Raw genomic sequence first — 16,804 nt, forward strand, 5'->3', positions numbered from 1 at the left:
AGATCAGGGCTTGTCACCACCTTGTTCTTTGGGACTGAAAGGAGCTCAGCCAACTCCTACCAGCAAAGAACTTGTCAGGACTCAGCCAAAAATGCCCAGCTCTTGCTGACATTTAACTCCTTTTCTCTTTCATCTGCAATGATAACAACAGTGAAGGAATATACCCTTTTGTCAATAGTACCTGGACAGCTAGTCTGTTTTGTGAAAACAAACTTAGACTATCCGTCATTTTGCTCCTTTTTCACCAGGATGCTTTTGGCTACTCGTCCTTGACAGTAGTGCCTGGGATATAGATGATGTTCTGTTACTCTCCAAGGCTGTCCCACTTCAACAAAAGAGAACATAGCCAGGCCACTCAGACATTCAGCACAACCCTCAATAATGCAATCTAGCACCCCATTTTCTAGACACAAAGTGTTGGCACACCAGCAACCTAAACCACCTGTGTCCATGAAGGAGTGATACTTGATTTGGAAACCCCCCCCCAAAAAAGGCTTGGTGTTTTCCAGTGTTTCAGGTGGAAGATAACTTCTGACACTTGCTACTGGAAAGTTTTAAATGAGCCTTTATTCATTCACTTAACAGAGACATTGATCAATAGCTGTCCTAGGACAACGGGTGTATTATTGAGGAACAGAGTAGAGTTTCCTATTCTCATGAAACCTAAGGAAGGAAGTTGGCTGTGGCTGAAAATCAAGAGTACGCTGCATGTTGGGTGGATTTTTAGCTCTACATTAAATCTCTAGTGCCATGCCAGTCAAGCCATTCTCCTATGTCTTTATGCTATTAGCATTTTTTTCTTGCATCATTTGAAGGTCACATCACCAATGTTAGCTGAACAGATGAAGCCTCAGTATTGGCTCAGTTTTCTTTCATTGAAGTCAATGGTGGCTTTAGCAACATAATTAAGCCCATTTTTGCCACTCCTGAAAACTCCCTCAGACTGCAAGGTTTGAAGCAGTGTTCACCTCTGTTCATATGTCCCTACACCTCAAAACCAGCTTGTTTGCACCCACAGCACCTGATTCCTCTGTATCCCAGCTCTCATGAGCATTCTCACTTCTGTGCATACCACATTGCCTCTCTCGTGATTATCAAAGATACAGGACGGTCTACACCAGTGATACAGTCTATGGATATGCAAAAGTGGAAGACTAAGACCAAGTGAGGAATTCCAGGTGGGAGACTAGGATTAGAAATGTCTGAGAGACAAATAAAAAAAAGTAAGTGGGAGACCGAAGGTGGGAGAGAGGGAGGGAAAGTTCAGCTGGACTAGAAGACTGACAGGGCATATAGAGCACTGGCCCTGCAGAAGAGATGGCTAAAAAGGCAGGAGCAGGTGTATGAAGCTAGGGAAGGGAAAAAAACAGGCTGAGTGGTTTGGGGCAGTTGAGGGTCGAGCCTGATAGAAATGTCTAGAAACATCAAAGCCCACTAGTCAGGTTCTTGGCCAGCCTAGAAACCAATGAACAACCTCTGCTATGTCTTCTATCTCTGGCAAATGTGAAGAAGACAAACGTGCTGCTGCCAGTATGTCCTCTTTAGATCAACCCAAAGAGGTTTGTGCTGTAGTCCTAAAACCTCCAAGCGGTTTGATTGCTTTTACACAGAAGAACATACCCTCCATGGCATTCTAAAGTGCCAAACAATGAAGAACCCAAGTTGAAAAACAAGTATAATGCAACCCAGAGCTCTCTGTGGTGGAGAGAACACTATTTCCCATGGCTTCTTTTCCACACATTTCAAAAATACTGTTGATTAACCATTGATCCTATTTTTAAATTTTAAAATTGAAATTCCATAGGAAAGATGGGTGCAAAACACAGGTCCCTGTGGAGCTAGAGTGTCTCAGCCTTATCCAAAGATTCACTTGGTCTTTTTCACACCATGTTGTCATTTGCAACGCTCCTTTCTTTCTCCCTCACTGCCTCTCTTGCCTTGAGTATTGGAAACCAAAAGTTGACCTGAAAAGACAGAAATATGATGCTGTGATCATGGTATTACAGAGTTAGAGATCATCTAGATACTAACATCCTGTATAGTCAGTATGGAAGGCTATTTAAAAAAAAAAAAAAAAGCCCAAACCAAAACAACCTAGGTGCCTGCAGCTATCTATCTGGATTTACCATAAATATATGTATGTGTGTTTCCACTTCCATTAGTGCATATATACATTCATATACAGGGCAAATGTTTTTGCAAGCAAAAAGTTCTGTTTCCTAATGGTATTTGCAGTTGCACTCTTGCTAAGCAACAATGGAACATCTTTCTCAACATTAAGAGGCTGCTCAGAAGTGCCTAACATTTGCTGATCAGGTTTCAGGAACACCGATTGTGCTGGAGGTACTTTTCATACATTCATGAAAACCAAGTTTCTTCTCTGGAGAGCTCTAAGTCTGAGGAGTATTTTCTTGCCAGCACATAGTCATTTGGGTGTACCCGTGTCAAGTCTGATGCCCGTGTGATGAAGGACAGAACAAAATAATTATATGATCTGATCTTACCAATAGGCAACTTATCTTTGGCCCCTGTGTAGGAGAGCACTGGGGAAAGTCTATTAGCACATAACTGACATTAACAAGTGTTTAAGTATTTCCTGGATCTGGCTACTAAGCTGAGAGAAAGATTTTTTTTTTCCCTAGAGCTAATGGCTTACCGTTCTAGCAAATATCTTCTTCCTAGTTTTCTCTTGTAGCTTTGCTCTTTTCTTGAGTAATTTTGTATGCAAATAATGTATCCGTTTCATCTCAGTGTCAGGATAAAATGAAGTTGACACGAGTACTTTAAGTTGGGTCAGGAGGCCAGAGAATAACCCAAAAATTATTAAGAAGAAGATTATGACTCCAAGCTGGATCCATGTCGTGGAGAGAGTGAGCTCTGGCTGAGGGATGCAGTCATGCTTAAACAGAGAGATCTTGAAAGAATCAGTCTTTCCAGTATGCTCTCTCATACCAATGATAAAGCTGTTCTCATTCCTCTGCAGAAGAAAAGGGGGGGGGGGGGGGGGGGGGAAAGGGTTGATTATAGTACTGATTCCCTCCTTTCTTAATATTTCTCCTATTGGACATTCAGATTTACAAAGGACCATAAATCATGTAGTCCATCCAGTGTCTATGTATGCTATGCTCATAACAATATATTCAGTGGTTATTTATAAATGTTTCAGGTGGTATTTCTCTTGGGAGACTGTCCCAAAATTTGGACTGTTAAGAACTTACCTTCTCAGTGGCTCTGATAGACAAATATATAGCTAATCTGGCTAGAATGGTTTAATATATTCCCACTCCCATGAATTTGCTCAGAACCTCTGTTAGAAGGTCCTTCCTTCAGAGTAAAACAGCAGAACAGAATGTGTCTGTCCCTTTGGTTGTGGCTTAGTACATGATCAGCAGTGCTTCCACACCCACCTACACTGGTGCTCTGACCACAAGGTTGCCACACAATTAAAGTCACCTCTCCTCCTCTAGTAGGTGCCTTTGCTTACAAAAGCTGATGTCTTGCACTGCTTGTGGATTGAAATGCTGAATGAGGGACTAAATTAGACACACTGCTGGGACCAGTATTTCATACTAGCAGGCAACTTTCTGTTCTGCATGTAGCAACACTGTAGGAAGACTGAATCACCCAGCCCTTCTTTCTGACCATGTCAGGGGGATATGTAGCTCTTCCCTGTAGCTCTTCCAACCACCTTACAGAGGCACTTCTGTTAGATGCTCTTTGGAAAAATCAAGTGTCCAGAGTATGCCACCCATTTTCAGCACATTAGCCTTTCCTTGACATTATCCTGTTCCAATCTATCTCAGTACATTTTATCCCTAAACTGAGCCAATGTATAAGCAAGGAAAAACTGCATTAGGAACTCAGTATGAAACAGTGGCACAAGTCATAAAGAACTTTACTGTTCATACCAAGAATAAACATCTCAAGAAGTCATTGAGGCTGTTCTGGTCACCCAACCAGCTCTCTAGGCTCCCTGAGGTCAGCAGCCCTGAGGCTTGTTAAGACAAATCTATTGAGGTTAGATTTTACATTTTAATGCAACTAGCCTTCCTGGGGAACTAGAAAAAATTTAATGACAGCATAATTTTCTGTTTTGGGAGGCTCAACCATCTCTCCACAGGAGTAAACACTCCACAAAAAGAGAGCAAATTCCTAGTACAGGACTCATGAATCAGCTAGGCAGGGTCAGGCTCAGGCCCTCAGTTCATGAATGGTGGGACTAAGCTCCTTCTTTGCCCTGACTTGGGTTATACCCATGGCAGGTCATGATAAGGGGTTGTCCTCAAGGTACGAAGGGCAGAAACACAGGCAAAACCACACACAGCAGTATGCAGAGAATAGCTGAGGCTACAGCAAGTTGCTTAGGGCTGTGTTCAGTTGGGCCTTTAATATCTCCAAGGATGGACACTCCACAACCTGTCTCAGAAACATGTTCTAGTGTTTGATCACCTGAACGGTAAAAAAAATGAAATCTTATGTTGAAATGGAATTTCCTTTAGTTTCTCCCTGCACTGGGCACCGCTGAGAAGAGTCTGGCTTCTCTTTCTTAACCACGCAACCACCCTCTCCAATCAAATATTTATACACGCTGATGAGATCCTCCTGATCTCTCTCTTCTCCAGCCTGAACAGCCCCAGCTCTTTCAGCCTCTCCTCATATGACAGATGCTTCAGTCCTTTAACCATCTTCTTGACCCTTTACTCAACTCACTCCAGTATATGCATATCTCTGTTGTACTGGGGAGCCCAGCACTGGGCACAGCACTCCAGATGGGTCTCACCAGTGCCGAGCAGAGGGGAAGGATCGCCTACGTCAGCTGCTGGCAATGCTTTGCCTAATGCAGCCCAGGATAGGCCTTTCTTTGCCATAGGGGCACGTTTGCAGGCTTGTGGTCAACTTGGCCCCCATCAGAGCTCCCGGGGTCTTTTTCTGCAAAGCTGCCTCCCAGCCAATTGGCCCCCAACATGTATAGTCCGTGGGGTTACTGCTCCCCAAGGACTACAAGACATAACATTTTCCTTTGCTGAACGTTGTGAGGTTCCTGTCAGCCAAGTTTTCTAGCCTTTTCAACTCCCTTTGAATGGCATCACAGTCCCCTGGTGTTTCAGCCACTCTTGACAGTTTTATATTATCTGCAGGCTTGTGTGGCTACAACCCGTTTCTCTGTTCAGGACATTAATGAAGAGGTTAAACAGTACAGGTTCCAGTATCTACTCCTGAGGGACATCAAAAGTGACTTTGTGCCACTAATCAGAACCTTCTGGGTCCAGGGCGGAGCTGAAGGTGACATTGAGTACTTTAGGCTTTTCCGTGTCCTTTGCCACCAGGACCCCCACTGCACTTAGCAGGGGACCCACTTTTCCCCATGTCTGTCTTTTGCTGCTCATAGACCTGTAGAAGCCCTTTGTGCTGCCCTTTGCCTGCCTCATCTGATTCAGCTTCAGGTGGGCTTTGGCTTTTCTGACCACATCCTTATGCAGTCAGACAGTGCCTCTATATTCCTCCTGGGTCCCCTGTCCCTGCTTCCACCTCCTTTATGGTTCTTTTTTACGTTTGATTTTTGTCAGGAGCTCCTTGCTCATCCATGCTGGCCTCTTGCTGCCTTTGCTTGATTTTGTTGGGATGAACCGTTCTTGAGCTTTGAAGAGGTGAGTTCTGGATATCAACCAGCTCTCCTGAACCCTTCTCTGAATGACCATACCCCAGGGGACAAGGCCCAATTTGCATCCTGGTTTGGTGATGCTAGATGTGCCACAGCAGGGTTTATATGAGGTGTAAAACCCCCTTAGCATACGTAGCAATCTGCCTCCTCAACAAATCTCACATTTGACTGACTGACCAGATGATGAAAGCCTGTCTGGTTTTGCACAGGAATCTGACCTCTCCAGGATGGGTGTGACTTGTTATACATGTGCTGATGGCACAGTTACAGTGAATCCAATGGCTTTTGCACCTACACTCCTAAAGGAAAGTTCAGATAATGATTAGAAAAGTAACAATTAGAAAGGTAACTGTTTGAAGCTGGCAGCCTCCATCCTTTCGGAAAAGTGGTTTTCCACTGACACAATCTGGAAACATTTGGCTTATGTCTGTCATACAGGTTCTGAATTTCTCTACTTTTTCCTAATATGAAACTGAACAATAATTTAATTTTTATTGCATGGAAGAGTTCAATATTTTGACATACAATACAAAATACTATCATCTGAAGTATGACAGAATCTGACCAGCAGTTTGACTTCATTTCAGCTAATTTCATTGGTAGTTTACATTTCACTGAAGTAAACCCATGCCTCAAGCATGCTGTTGACTACGTCTCCCTTCTCCTTCATGGTTCAGCGCCAAGCAGAGGAACATCCCATGACACAATGGGACCACCAGTCTGTCACAACAACACTGTCTAAGCTGAACCTGCAATGGTTTGTACCATAGAATATGTGGTCTGGCTGAAGAAGCTAGCTCAGAGGTTTAATACGTCACATATGCAAAAGTGAGAATAAGAATCTGCCAAAGATTGTGTGTCCTGTTCTATTTGCTTGTAATTTTAAGCAACACACTTATTGCATTGCTGACCTTAATAACCTTGCTCTCTGGAATTGCTTTTGGCTAGATGAATTTTGGGAGGATGGGGAGAAATAAGAATGAATTACTGTTATTATAAGCTCTAAGAGGAAGAAATAGAAAATGCTGACTAAGAAAAAATTGACAGAAGAAAAAGCATATATCATATTGTACTAACAGTCGAGCATCCATTTGAAATCTTTTTGTCTTGAAAGTATTGAAGGGTTATATGCTTTTGGGAAATGTTTTAAGCCTGATCTTGCAGGCTGTCGGATTGGTCAGCTTTCCTGTGCCCGTAGAGCATCACACAGGTCACACACTCCAGCAGTGGAATCTCCAGCCAGTATTCACAGACAAGACTCTGAGCCGTGTGATCTGACTCTAAAGTTGGCCCTGTTTTGAGCATGAAGTTAGTCTAGATGGCGTCCAGACATCCCTTCCAACCTAATTACCTTATGTTTCTGTACAATGCTGCTGCTTCTGCCAGAAGAACCTTGAGATTTCAGCAACATGTTATTATTTTTTGTGTATGCATCTATGTTTTTTGAAATTATGAGCTCCTTACATACTTATCTAAAGAAAGGTAGGCACCTCTTACATCAGTGTCACAGTGGCATTTTGGCTATAAAAGTGGTGCTTCACAAATGTCAGCACTGTGAGTTTCCAGTTCTAAGCTTCCAGTCTTCTCTATACTGGTTTTGGCTGGGATAGAGTTAATTTTCTTCACAGTGGCTACTATGGGGTTATGTTTTGGATTTGTGCTGGAAACAGCGTTGATAATACAGGGAAGTTTTTGTTATCGCTAAGCAGGGCTTACACAGAGTCAAGGCCTTTTCTGCTTCTCACACCACCCCACCAGCGAGTGGGCTGGGGGTGCACAAGAAGCTGGGAGGAGACACAGCTGGGACAGCTGACCCCAACTGACCAAAGGCATATCCCACACCATATGATGTCATGCTCAGCATATAAAGCTGGGGAAGAAGAAGGAAGGGGGGGATGTTTGGAGCAATGGCCTTTGTCTTCCCAAGTAACCGTTACACGTGATGGAGCCCTGCTTTCCTGGGGATGGCTGAGCACCTGCCTGCCCATGGGAACGAAGTGGTGGAGGAATTCTTTGTTTTGCTTTGCTTGTGTGTGCAGCTTTTGCTTTACCTATTAAACTGTCTTTTTCTCAACCCACGAGTTTTCTCATTTTTACTCTTCCAATTCTCTGTGCCATCCCACTGGGGGCAAGTGAGTCAGCAGCTGTGTGGGGCTGAGTTGCCGGCTGGGTTTACTTCAGAACATCCACATATATAAAAGGAATAATGCAGGTCCTTCCTTCTATATTTACTGTTCTCTAGAAATATGATGACACTTCGGAAAGTACAGAGAACTGCCTGGTTCCATCCAACACACATATCTGTAAAGGCAATGGTCCTTTTTGAAAGAAAATGAGTGATAATGCCGTGAAAGAACTGATGGCTCATTGGCTGTACGACTACTCCTGCAGCTGCTGAAGATGAAGGGAAATTTTTCAACACTAAGCTAGGAAATATAAAGTACTGATAAGTACTTACTTGCTGAAAGAGGCTGAGCTGAATCTCTAGATCCGGTACTTCTTGGAGATATTTATTCACAGAAATAATTAACCAATAAAACAAATAATCTACTGCAGCAAACAGAAGCCAGATGCAAAGATGAATAATTACAGGGAGAAAAAAATACTGCATGTTTTTTCTGTCCTTCCTTGTGAGGCTAAAAGATGGAATTGCTACATAAACTTTTCTTTCTTTTCTGTTAAGTGGCAGAAGGCAGGGTCTTTGCTGTTGCTTTTGGTGCTCATCAAACCTGATGAACTTTTTTGTGATATAAGTATTCTTAAATTTGGCACTGTGAGAGCCCACAAATTTTTTTATAAAGGTACCAGTTCCAAAAGAAGCTAGAAAAATCGCCACTATAGGCAATACTTTCTGGCCTATATAGGGCAGTATAGTGAGCATAAAAGATATCTGGTTTGCAACTCTCTGGATTTCTTGCTTTGTGTCATTTAGCTCTTGCTTAAATGCATCATTTGAAATTGAATAAGATGGTGTGAAATTATGCCTTAGGAACACTATATATTCAGATAGTTCAGTGGGAAGCTTGGCCGCCTCGTAAATCCATTTTACTGCCTCAACATAATATTTTATCAAGGCAAATTGCTCATACTCCAAATGACAGGTTATACTGTCTGCCAGAACCTTTAGGTTGTGAAAAATATTTTGGATGTTGCCGGCCACCACAACGCCCGTGCCAGCAGTAATAAGAGCATTCCTGCCATTTTGCAGTCCACAAGAAAGAAGGAACAGGACACTAAAACAGCGCAGGTGCTTGAAATAGGAGAGTGCGATAGAAAGTGAGATCCAGGTGAATCCAGAAATCAGTAAGGGACCCAAAGGGTGGTGTGCCAGGGAGAAATGCATGCCAAAGAATAGGAGAATGCTTGAGAGGAAGCCAACTGCAGAGCAAACTGCAAAAAGCTGCATCAGATTCTTCCAGCCAGGTTTCCTTTCGGATATAAAGATTCCCCAGGCACTCTGGGCTATTGAGACAAATGTTTGCATTTTCTTCTGATTGTTGCTGACACGGTGATAGCTCAAACTAAAAGGAAAGGAAAACAAAAATACTGTTAGTTAGAGGGTTACACTATTGACAATGATGTGCTTTTAACTGGCTGATCAATAGTGCTTCACGTAGCAAAAAACACAGGTCTGACTCACATGGGGGCTGAACCGCCCCATGTGAGACCCAAACTTTCACCCTTAATATCACATATATAAACATGGAAGAGATTACTCTAAAAGGTATTCTATCTTCTTTCCAAAGTATTTCTGTCTTTTTACTTTTTGCACACTTGATTTCTCATTTGCTATATAGACACAGCAGTTAATATGTACATATATGTGTTTGTGTATGTATGAGGAGAGAATGAGAGGGGAGCAAGCCTCCTGCAGCACCCAGTGCTTCCCTGCAGATGCTAGCCTTGCCTTACAGGAGCACCAGTGTAAGCAGGGTGATGGAATTAACCAGCCATGGATGTTGCTATACTCCTTGTACAGCCCTATCCAATGGACATTAAGTCTGGGGACATGGAGTATACAAATCAGTGTAGTCATTGATCTGTATTTTAGTCTCTAGGTAATCATTAATGCGAATGAAATAATAGACAATGTACCTCTGTCAGAAGAGGATGACAAAATGTGGTTGTGTGCAGTGGACTGAGAAAACTGGCCAGGACTGCCAGGATTAAGAACCAAGTAGGTAAAAGGTAATTCCGGCAGGGGGAGATCACGACCACCGACTCACGGACTACCTACCCAAGTAATACCACCTACTCAAAAAAGAACAATGGGAAAGGACAACTGAGTCTGCGCAATAATTTACATGTGAAGCGAGCAAGTTTGTGCCAATCACCAAAGAGAATAATATTAAATATGTATGGACAAAATGAATATGTATATTTTTGGTCTATATAAATCACATGGGAAGGGTGCTTAAGGTATGTACGTTAGGTGGAGCAATCACCCGTGCATCTGGTGCTGTGATTAAAGAATGCCTGCCTTTTAACACTACATTGGTGTTACAAGGTTTATTCCCAATTTCGGTGACACCGGGAAGGGAAAGAGGGGAGCATGGAAACTTTCCATCGGTAGCCCGGTGCAGGGGAGCGTGGCTCGACCCGACCCGACCCACGGGGAGCAGCCAGAGCAGCTGCAAGGGAGGGAGGAAAGGGTAGAGCATGTGCACACTGCCCAGGGATGGGGAATGAAGCTCTCCTTTTTCAGCTGGAGGTAGGTCAGAGGCATCATTCTGTGTCTCAGAGGCATCATTCCTTCTTTGGCTGTCTCCAAGGACAGCACAGCTACAAATTGGCCCAAATACACATTTAACCCTAATTGCTTGCACTTGTCACCATCTCTCCTGCCTACAAGCATGCCCATACTGTAAATTACGGAGTAGTCCTGTGAGATTTGATTCAGTTTGATGGGAGACAGTCCAGTGCTCACATATTTCCTCCTTCTTTTACAATATAATATTTATAGTGCAATTTGTCTAAAGACGCAAGATCAATTTATATGCATATTAGCCTTTTAACATACTAGAACAAATGAGATACTAATTAAATAAAATAAACTGCTGCAATTTTATCCTGTAATAGGGAACAGTTGTCTTCACAAATACATCCTGAAGATATTACTTTGTCTTTTGTTTAGCTTGAACACAGCAGGTAGCCAGGAACTAAACTATTGTTTTGTACATATACTCTATTTTACTAGCATTCAACTTTACGAATTCTGCTAGCATTCACTGCACTATTTTCCTCTTCCTCTTGTTGTAATGAGTTATTAGTTACATCATTATTGGCTGAGTTGAGGGTGACTGGAGCGGGTATCTGACCCCAGCTGGGACCTTCTTGGACTGCTGCGCTGCTTTTCCTTGGCCTCACCTGGGCCTGATTCTTTCTAGTGCTGACGGCTATCCTGAAAGATGCTGAGTGTCTTCAGTGCTTAACAGCTTCAGCAGGGATTAACTGTGGACAATAGCTCTCAGGGTGGACTCAGTCCCTGGCACTCTCACTGTGCTTGGAGTGTGAAGGCTGAGGAAATTGCTTCCCACCAGGGCCTCAGTGAGCTCATCTGTAAAGGGAGTATAAAGGCAATTAGCAGCTCCTTCACAGGCGTGAAATTGGTTAATTAACATCCCTGAAGTATTCAGGGAGCTGTAGGTAGAAATCACCATGTGTTTGGGGAAGTGGCCCAAGCAAAACTGGGAGGAGAGGTAGCACAGAAGCCACTGGACTCCGGCTTTGTGGGAGCAGAGCTATTCTTTGGTTACATGGATGGTCTGCTTTGCCCTCTCCCTACTGAACTATAAATTAATAATGCACTTTTTAGGAAACATAACTAAAAAGGAGATGTTCATCCTGGAGCCAAGCAGAACCAGACCTAATAGCCAGCAAACCTGGCCAGTGAAACCTGAACTTCCTAGGTCGGTTCCTTAAACAGTATATGCTGCCACATCTTCTTGGTAGATCTAAGAAAAATTGCCCTGTTACAGTGAATAGATCGGGAATTCTGTTCTGATGTAAGAAGCCATAAAAATAAAATGCTTAAAACCTAGCATTTATGTAATATTCTGCAAAAACATCCGTGTAAGATAATAACACATTTTGAGTTTTCTTTTGCAGTGCTGATTTCACAGCTGTTCTCAAGCATAGTTTCTGCATGGTTTTCTGTGTTTATATGTATGGATATAGACTATTCATGTTGATGTTTATACGCATTTGGTAAATGGCTGCAATATGTGACTAGGAGCTTGGCATGACTGCATCTAAGAATGCAAGAGAATGTCAAGACGGAAGCCTTGGAATTAACAAAAGCTGTACTTCTGGAGCAGGAGGCTGGAAACTTGCAAAGTATGGACAGAATTTGAAAATAATAAAAAAGTCTCCTTTACTGGGCAGATTCAATGCTGTTACATGAGATCACTGCACTACTCAGCACATACATGGCAAGTCTATCCCTCGCCTGCATGAACCCAGAATTTTAAGGTGGGAAAGGCATTGTAAGGAGCCACTGATTTTTGGAGCCTGTGGCATGGATGCTCAGGTGTCTCTGTGATTGCTGAAGGTTGGGAAGGGACCACCCCTGTCCCCTGCAGAGCCTGTCTGAGCTTAGCCACCACCGGGGTCAGAGTCAGGCTCACAGCATGTCTCTCTCTGGCTTGTCTGGCACCTCCATTTTCCTCCATATGACATCAGCAACAGAAGTAGATATGTAGCACAGGAGAATCACACAAAGGATGAAAATTCTACAGCTAAAAAAATGTGGAGGCTGAAAACTCTTGTATCAGTAGGCACTTAAAAAGCTGCAAATGCTTGGGAAGGGAAAATAACACTGGCTCAGTGGTAGAACTAAATCTTTGGCTGGACTAGAGGCTAATTCAGTGCTTAAAGAAATAGTAAACCTTGAGAGCTTTCTGGAATGATTCCTCTTGAAATCATAAATCACAAAACCTCTCCTGAAGCTGTTAGGTGAAGATACAAGTTCTAACAGGAGGCTGACGAGAGCAAAGCCTTCATTTCAATTGCAGTCTGAAGCAAAACATTTTTTCTTCTGTCCTGTAACATGAACTAATGCAGGGGCTGCTACCATTATTTATGTAGCATAAGGAAAGAATTATCCTTGGAAAGCAGTTTCTTGCTCTTATGTGCCAGTTTCTTTCCACCATAGTTTCTCATGATGTATGCCACAGAGGGGAGCTAGAAACTCTTGTGTTTTAGCTCTGCCTTTGAACCTGATTTTTCTGTAGAGTCCAAGAGGAACCTCTCTACGCCTGAGTTTCCCTCTCTAGGAAATACATACTCTGATCTGGAAGCATGATATTCATCTACCATATGGCATGCTGGCAGGAGTAGTTATAAGAACAAATTCTCAAAAGGAGCCTCTCCAGCAAGGAGTTTGGACCATACTTCTAAGGCTTGTAATGTACTGAAATTAATGCAATAAAATTAAAAGGTATTTTTCTAGTTTCATTTAAAAATAAAATAGGAAAAATTTAATTTTAAAGAGTGTTTAAGATCCTGCTTGTGATATTTCAGATATTGGCTACAGTTTTTAAGTAAGCAGAGGATACATACATAGCATCAAGAGTCCCTAGAAGATGTCTTTCCAGCTTAGCAACGAGCCTTGTGCTAGAGCTATGTCGTCTTTTTACAGTATATATTCACACCATGTATGATTTCTTCCCTGCTTACTATGGAGGCTCCTCCATATTCATTGTCCAAGAAGTTGTGGCCATCTTCATGACCGATTTGGTCCTGTCCTAGTTCCTGGCTCACCCCTTATCTGATGATGGCTTGCTACAGTTGAATAGAATAGAATAGAATTAGTTCAGCCGGAAGGGACCTACAACAATCATCTAGTCCAACTGCAATAGATTGGAAACGTTTGTATTTGCAGGGAGTATTTATGAAACCTTCTCTACCCGAACTACTGCTTGCTTAGAAGTGATCACCAGGCCTCCATTTCTAGTATATGGATTATCCACCCATGCAAACTCTTTGCCAATTTTTAATACAGTGGAAGAAGCAGATGTGTCCTAATAACATACAGTGAGAAAAAGAATGGGATTTACTACATAATTAGCTTTTTTAGTAGAGACACAGCTGATTTTGCAAAGCATGACAGAGTCAGAATCTAAGTCTACTTTCTATTTTGTCACAGACCTAACTCAGACAAAGCCTGGGGACTACAAGTCCCATTGAGTTGGAACTGGTTAGTACCACCCAGTTGTTGCACCCTCACACAAAGTCTGACACAACTTTTCTCTGTTGTTTGAGCTGATCTCAGGAGGACCATAGTAGTTTGGCAGGCCCTTTGTCCCGTGTAGTGCACAGGATCCTCATACATAAAATAAACTATTATTAAGAGACATGTTAGGTTAAATGGGAAACTTATATCCCACTGATGCTAAAGCTTCAGCTACACAGTGATCTTTGCCTCATAAATCCTGTCTGGATTTTATACAGGAATCAAGGAAGAGAAAGCAAACAATAAGAATACAAAGACAAATATTTCCTTTTTTGGCAGTTTCAGCAGCTTTCTCTCCTAGCCTGGATCAGTTACATTGAAATGTGAGAGAATTACTTCCCTTTTTTGGATACCATCAGAAAATACAATGCTGAACTATGGTTTCGTAACTTGCTTAGTTTTATTTCCTTTGATTAATGCAGGGCATTCAGCAAAGAAATAAAAGCCCAATCAATAATCCAGCAACGATACTGTAACTATTCCCAGGGCTTCTCTGAGACCCCTGTCATTTCTCATGTTCACATTGTTTGCTTTTAACTGCAGGGGGAAGGAGAGTAAATGGTACTAAACACAACAAACACAGGCAAGGACTAAAATATCTACTCAAATATGTGCACATAAGAACTTGAAATACTAAACAACACAGCAATGCAAACAAAACAATTTACACACATGAAAAAACCAAACAAAAATAACAACTGACCAAGCTCTCTTTTTCTTCATGTATTTAAAATACATGGCTCAGGAAAAATCTGAACACTGCAAGATATTAGCAAGTCTTTAGGATGCCACAGCTTGGTTAAATGTCATCTAATATCTGATGTCTATAACGTAACGTCCAGATCTAAGCCATACTTCAGACCCGTTTTAGAAGTCCACCCTTGCCTGAGCTGGATTGCATTGTATGAGAGCTTTTTCTCTGTCTTGACTATGAAAAGAGTCTGGACTACTCAGACAGAGCTATCCAAAGTCAGGTGAGACAAATCTCTCGCTATATTTCTACACGGCAAGCACAGGTTATATTTGACTGAGCTGGACACTAAAAGCAGGACACAGAAAATGTGTCATGGGCAGCCATAGAAAATGGACAGCTATGGAAGGAAAATGGAAAAAGAAACCAAATTTTCTCACTTATACCGCTAAGGACCATGTTATGCTTGGAAGCTCTGATGCAGCAGACTGACAGACATATTCTTCCTTTAAAGCGCAGGCAGGAATGGAGGCACAGTTTAGAACCCCAAATGGTAGTTTGCCTATTGACAAAAACAACTCTATAAAACACAAAAAATTCCACTATGAGGGTGGAATGGAACGGGGGGGGTTACGTAGTCCCTTCTGCTACACATAATATCACTATACATAGTTTTCAGAGAGCTTAGGACTAAACAGTTTCATGAACTTTAATAATAGACCCTCCAATCAGTAAGGTGACAACAATTAACTTAAAGTAAGTCCTTTTACCTTAGACCAGCTAACTCAGTCTGTGATTACTATCCACAGTTCCTTGATATTAACCTTAAAGCATTACTTACAGGCCCTCCTGTAAAGTACATGAAGGATGTCCACAGTGCTGTATTGTGCTTCTTGATTTTCAAGAGGAACTGAGATGGGCACTAGTAAAAAATTTCATATGAGTAATTTGTTTCCCATACCCTCCCTCAATGAGTCAGGCACACTACAATTCTGAAATTATTCTGTTTTTGACAAAGATTCATGAGGAAGTAACTTATGCACAAGACCAAAATAGTATATAATTTGCAAGTGCCATTTTCCACCTTTTTTTCTGGCAGACTAATAGATATCAGCAAATGAGTTCTGGGCCCAGATTTCAAAGACTTAATTTTATGTTGAATAACGCCTTAGGTAGAGAACTTCTAAGTTATTTTGGTGCTTCTCAATAAAACTAGCAGCAACTCAGTGCCCAAATAAATTTGAGGCTCTAATCATTCTTACCTTACAAATGTTCCTACTGAGATTTGTGTAAATATTTCTGTAGACAATCTGTCAGAATATGGCTGTAAGAATGGTACCCACCTTAAGTATCCAACAGTACTCAACTTATGTACAAGTCCTTTGTTAGTAAAGATAATTGATATACAGGAGGGTAGAGCTGCTATTCGAAGGAATTTTGACAAGCTGGAGAAATGGATTGACAAGAATCTTATGAAGTTCACCAGAGGAAAATGTAAAGAACTGCCCTTGGGGAGGAATAACCCTAGGCACCAGTACAGGCTGGAGCTGCCTGGCTGGGAAGCAGCTTTACTGAAAAAGATCTGGATCTCTTTGTGGAAAACAAGTTGAACATAAGCCAGCAATGCGCCCTTGTGGCAAAGAAGGCCATTGGCATCCTGAGCTTACTTGCCCTCAAGTCAGGGGAAGTGATTCTTCCCCTCGACTCAGCACTGGTGAGACCACATGTGGAGTGCTGTGTCCAGCAGAAATCCCAGTACAACAGAGCAATGTGATCTAGCTGGACCTGCTTTGAGCAGGGAATTGAACTAGATGGCTTCCAGGAGTCCATTCCAACTTAAATTATTTTATTCTTCACCAGATGCCTTACCAATCAAGACTGAGGTATCGAACCCATTTAAATTTGCTTCTGATCTCTATTGGCACAGTACCATGTATATGTGCTGTGTTCATATTCTACATTTGCTCTAGAGAAGTTTAATGAATTTTACACACCTATCAAAAGTAAAACATTCTACCTCAGTAATAAACAAAATCCAAAACAAAATATTGTTACTTTAGTAGCTTTAAGGTCCTAAAGAAAGGGTGAAATCAGTCCGTCTTCCAGGAATTTATCTGCATAAAGGGCTGCAGAGTAACTTAGGGATTACTGTTGGCATCTTAAATACCCTACAGCTTTTGTAATTTGCATAAGCGGACATATGATCTCTTATTTTTGC

At 42.0% G+C, this 16,804-nt stretch overlaps 2 protein-coding genes across 2 annotated transcripts in view; one reads left to right on the forward strand and one right to left on the reverse strand.

Moving 5' to 3' along the window:
- The window catches only part of DPYS (dihydropyrimidinase), a 44,809-nt gene extending 37,718 nt beyond the window's left edge, over positions 1 to 7,091 (forward strand). The window contains exon 10 of the mRNA XM_064442253.1: positions 5,568 to 7,091. The gene's annotated coding sequence lies outside the window, so the exon portion shown is untranslated. The remainder of the gene's footprint in view (positions 1 to 5,567) is intronic.
- On the reverse strand, positions 1,881 to 9,146 carry DCSTAMP (dendrocyte expressed seven transmembrane protein). Its single transcript, XM_064442257.1, has 3 exons — positions 8,121 to 9,146; positions 2,657 to 2,977; positions 1,881 to 1,964 (listed from the first exon to the last, which is right to left on the reverse strand). Exons 1-3 carry the CDS (start codon positions 9,144 to 9,146, stop codon positions 1,881 to 1,883), a joined length of 1,431 nt encoding a protein of 476 aa, XP_064298327.1.
- Positions 9,147 to 16,804: the final 7,658 nt, after the last annotated feature.

The sequence above is a fragment of the Phalacrocorax carbo genome, chromosome 2 (assembly GCF_963921805.1).
Source record: "Phalacrocorax carbo chromosome 2, bPhaCar2.1, whole genome shotgun sequence".
Taxonomy (NCBI): Eukaryota; Metazoa; Chordata; class Aves; order Suliformes; family Phalacrocoracidae; genus Phalacrocorax; species Phalacrocorax carbo.

Bases quoted from the DNA above. Each gene is read 5' to 3' on its own strand.
- DCSTAMP (XM_064442257.1), bottom strand. From the start codon at position 9,146: ATGCAAACATTTGTCTCAATAGCCCAGAGTGCCTGGGGAATCTTTATA. The intron at 2,978-8,120 runs GTAAGTACTTAT...TTTCTTCTGCAG, and splicing joins AGCTCAGCCTCTTTCAGCAA to AGGAATGAGAACAGCTTTAT. The intron at 1,965-2,656 runs GTAAGCCATTAG...CTGTCTTTTCAG, and splicing joins AGAAGATATTTGCTAGAACG to GTCAACTTTTGGTTTCCAAT.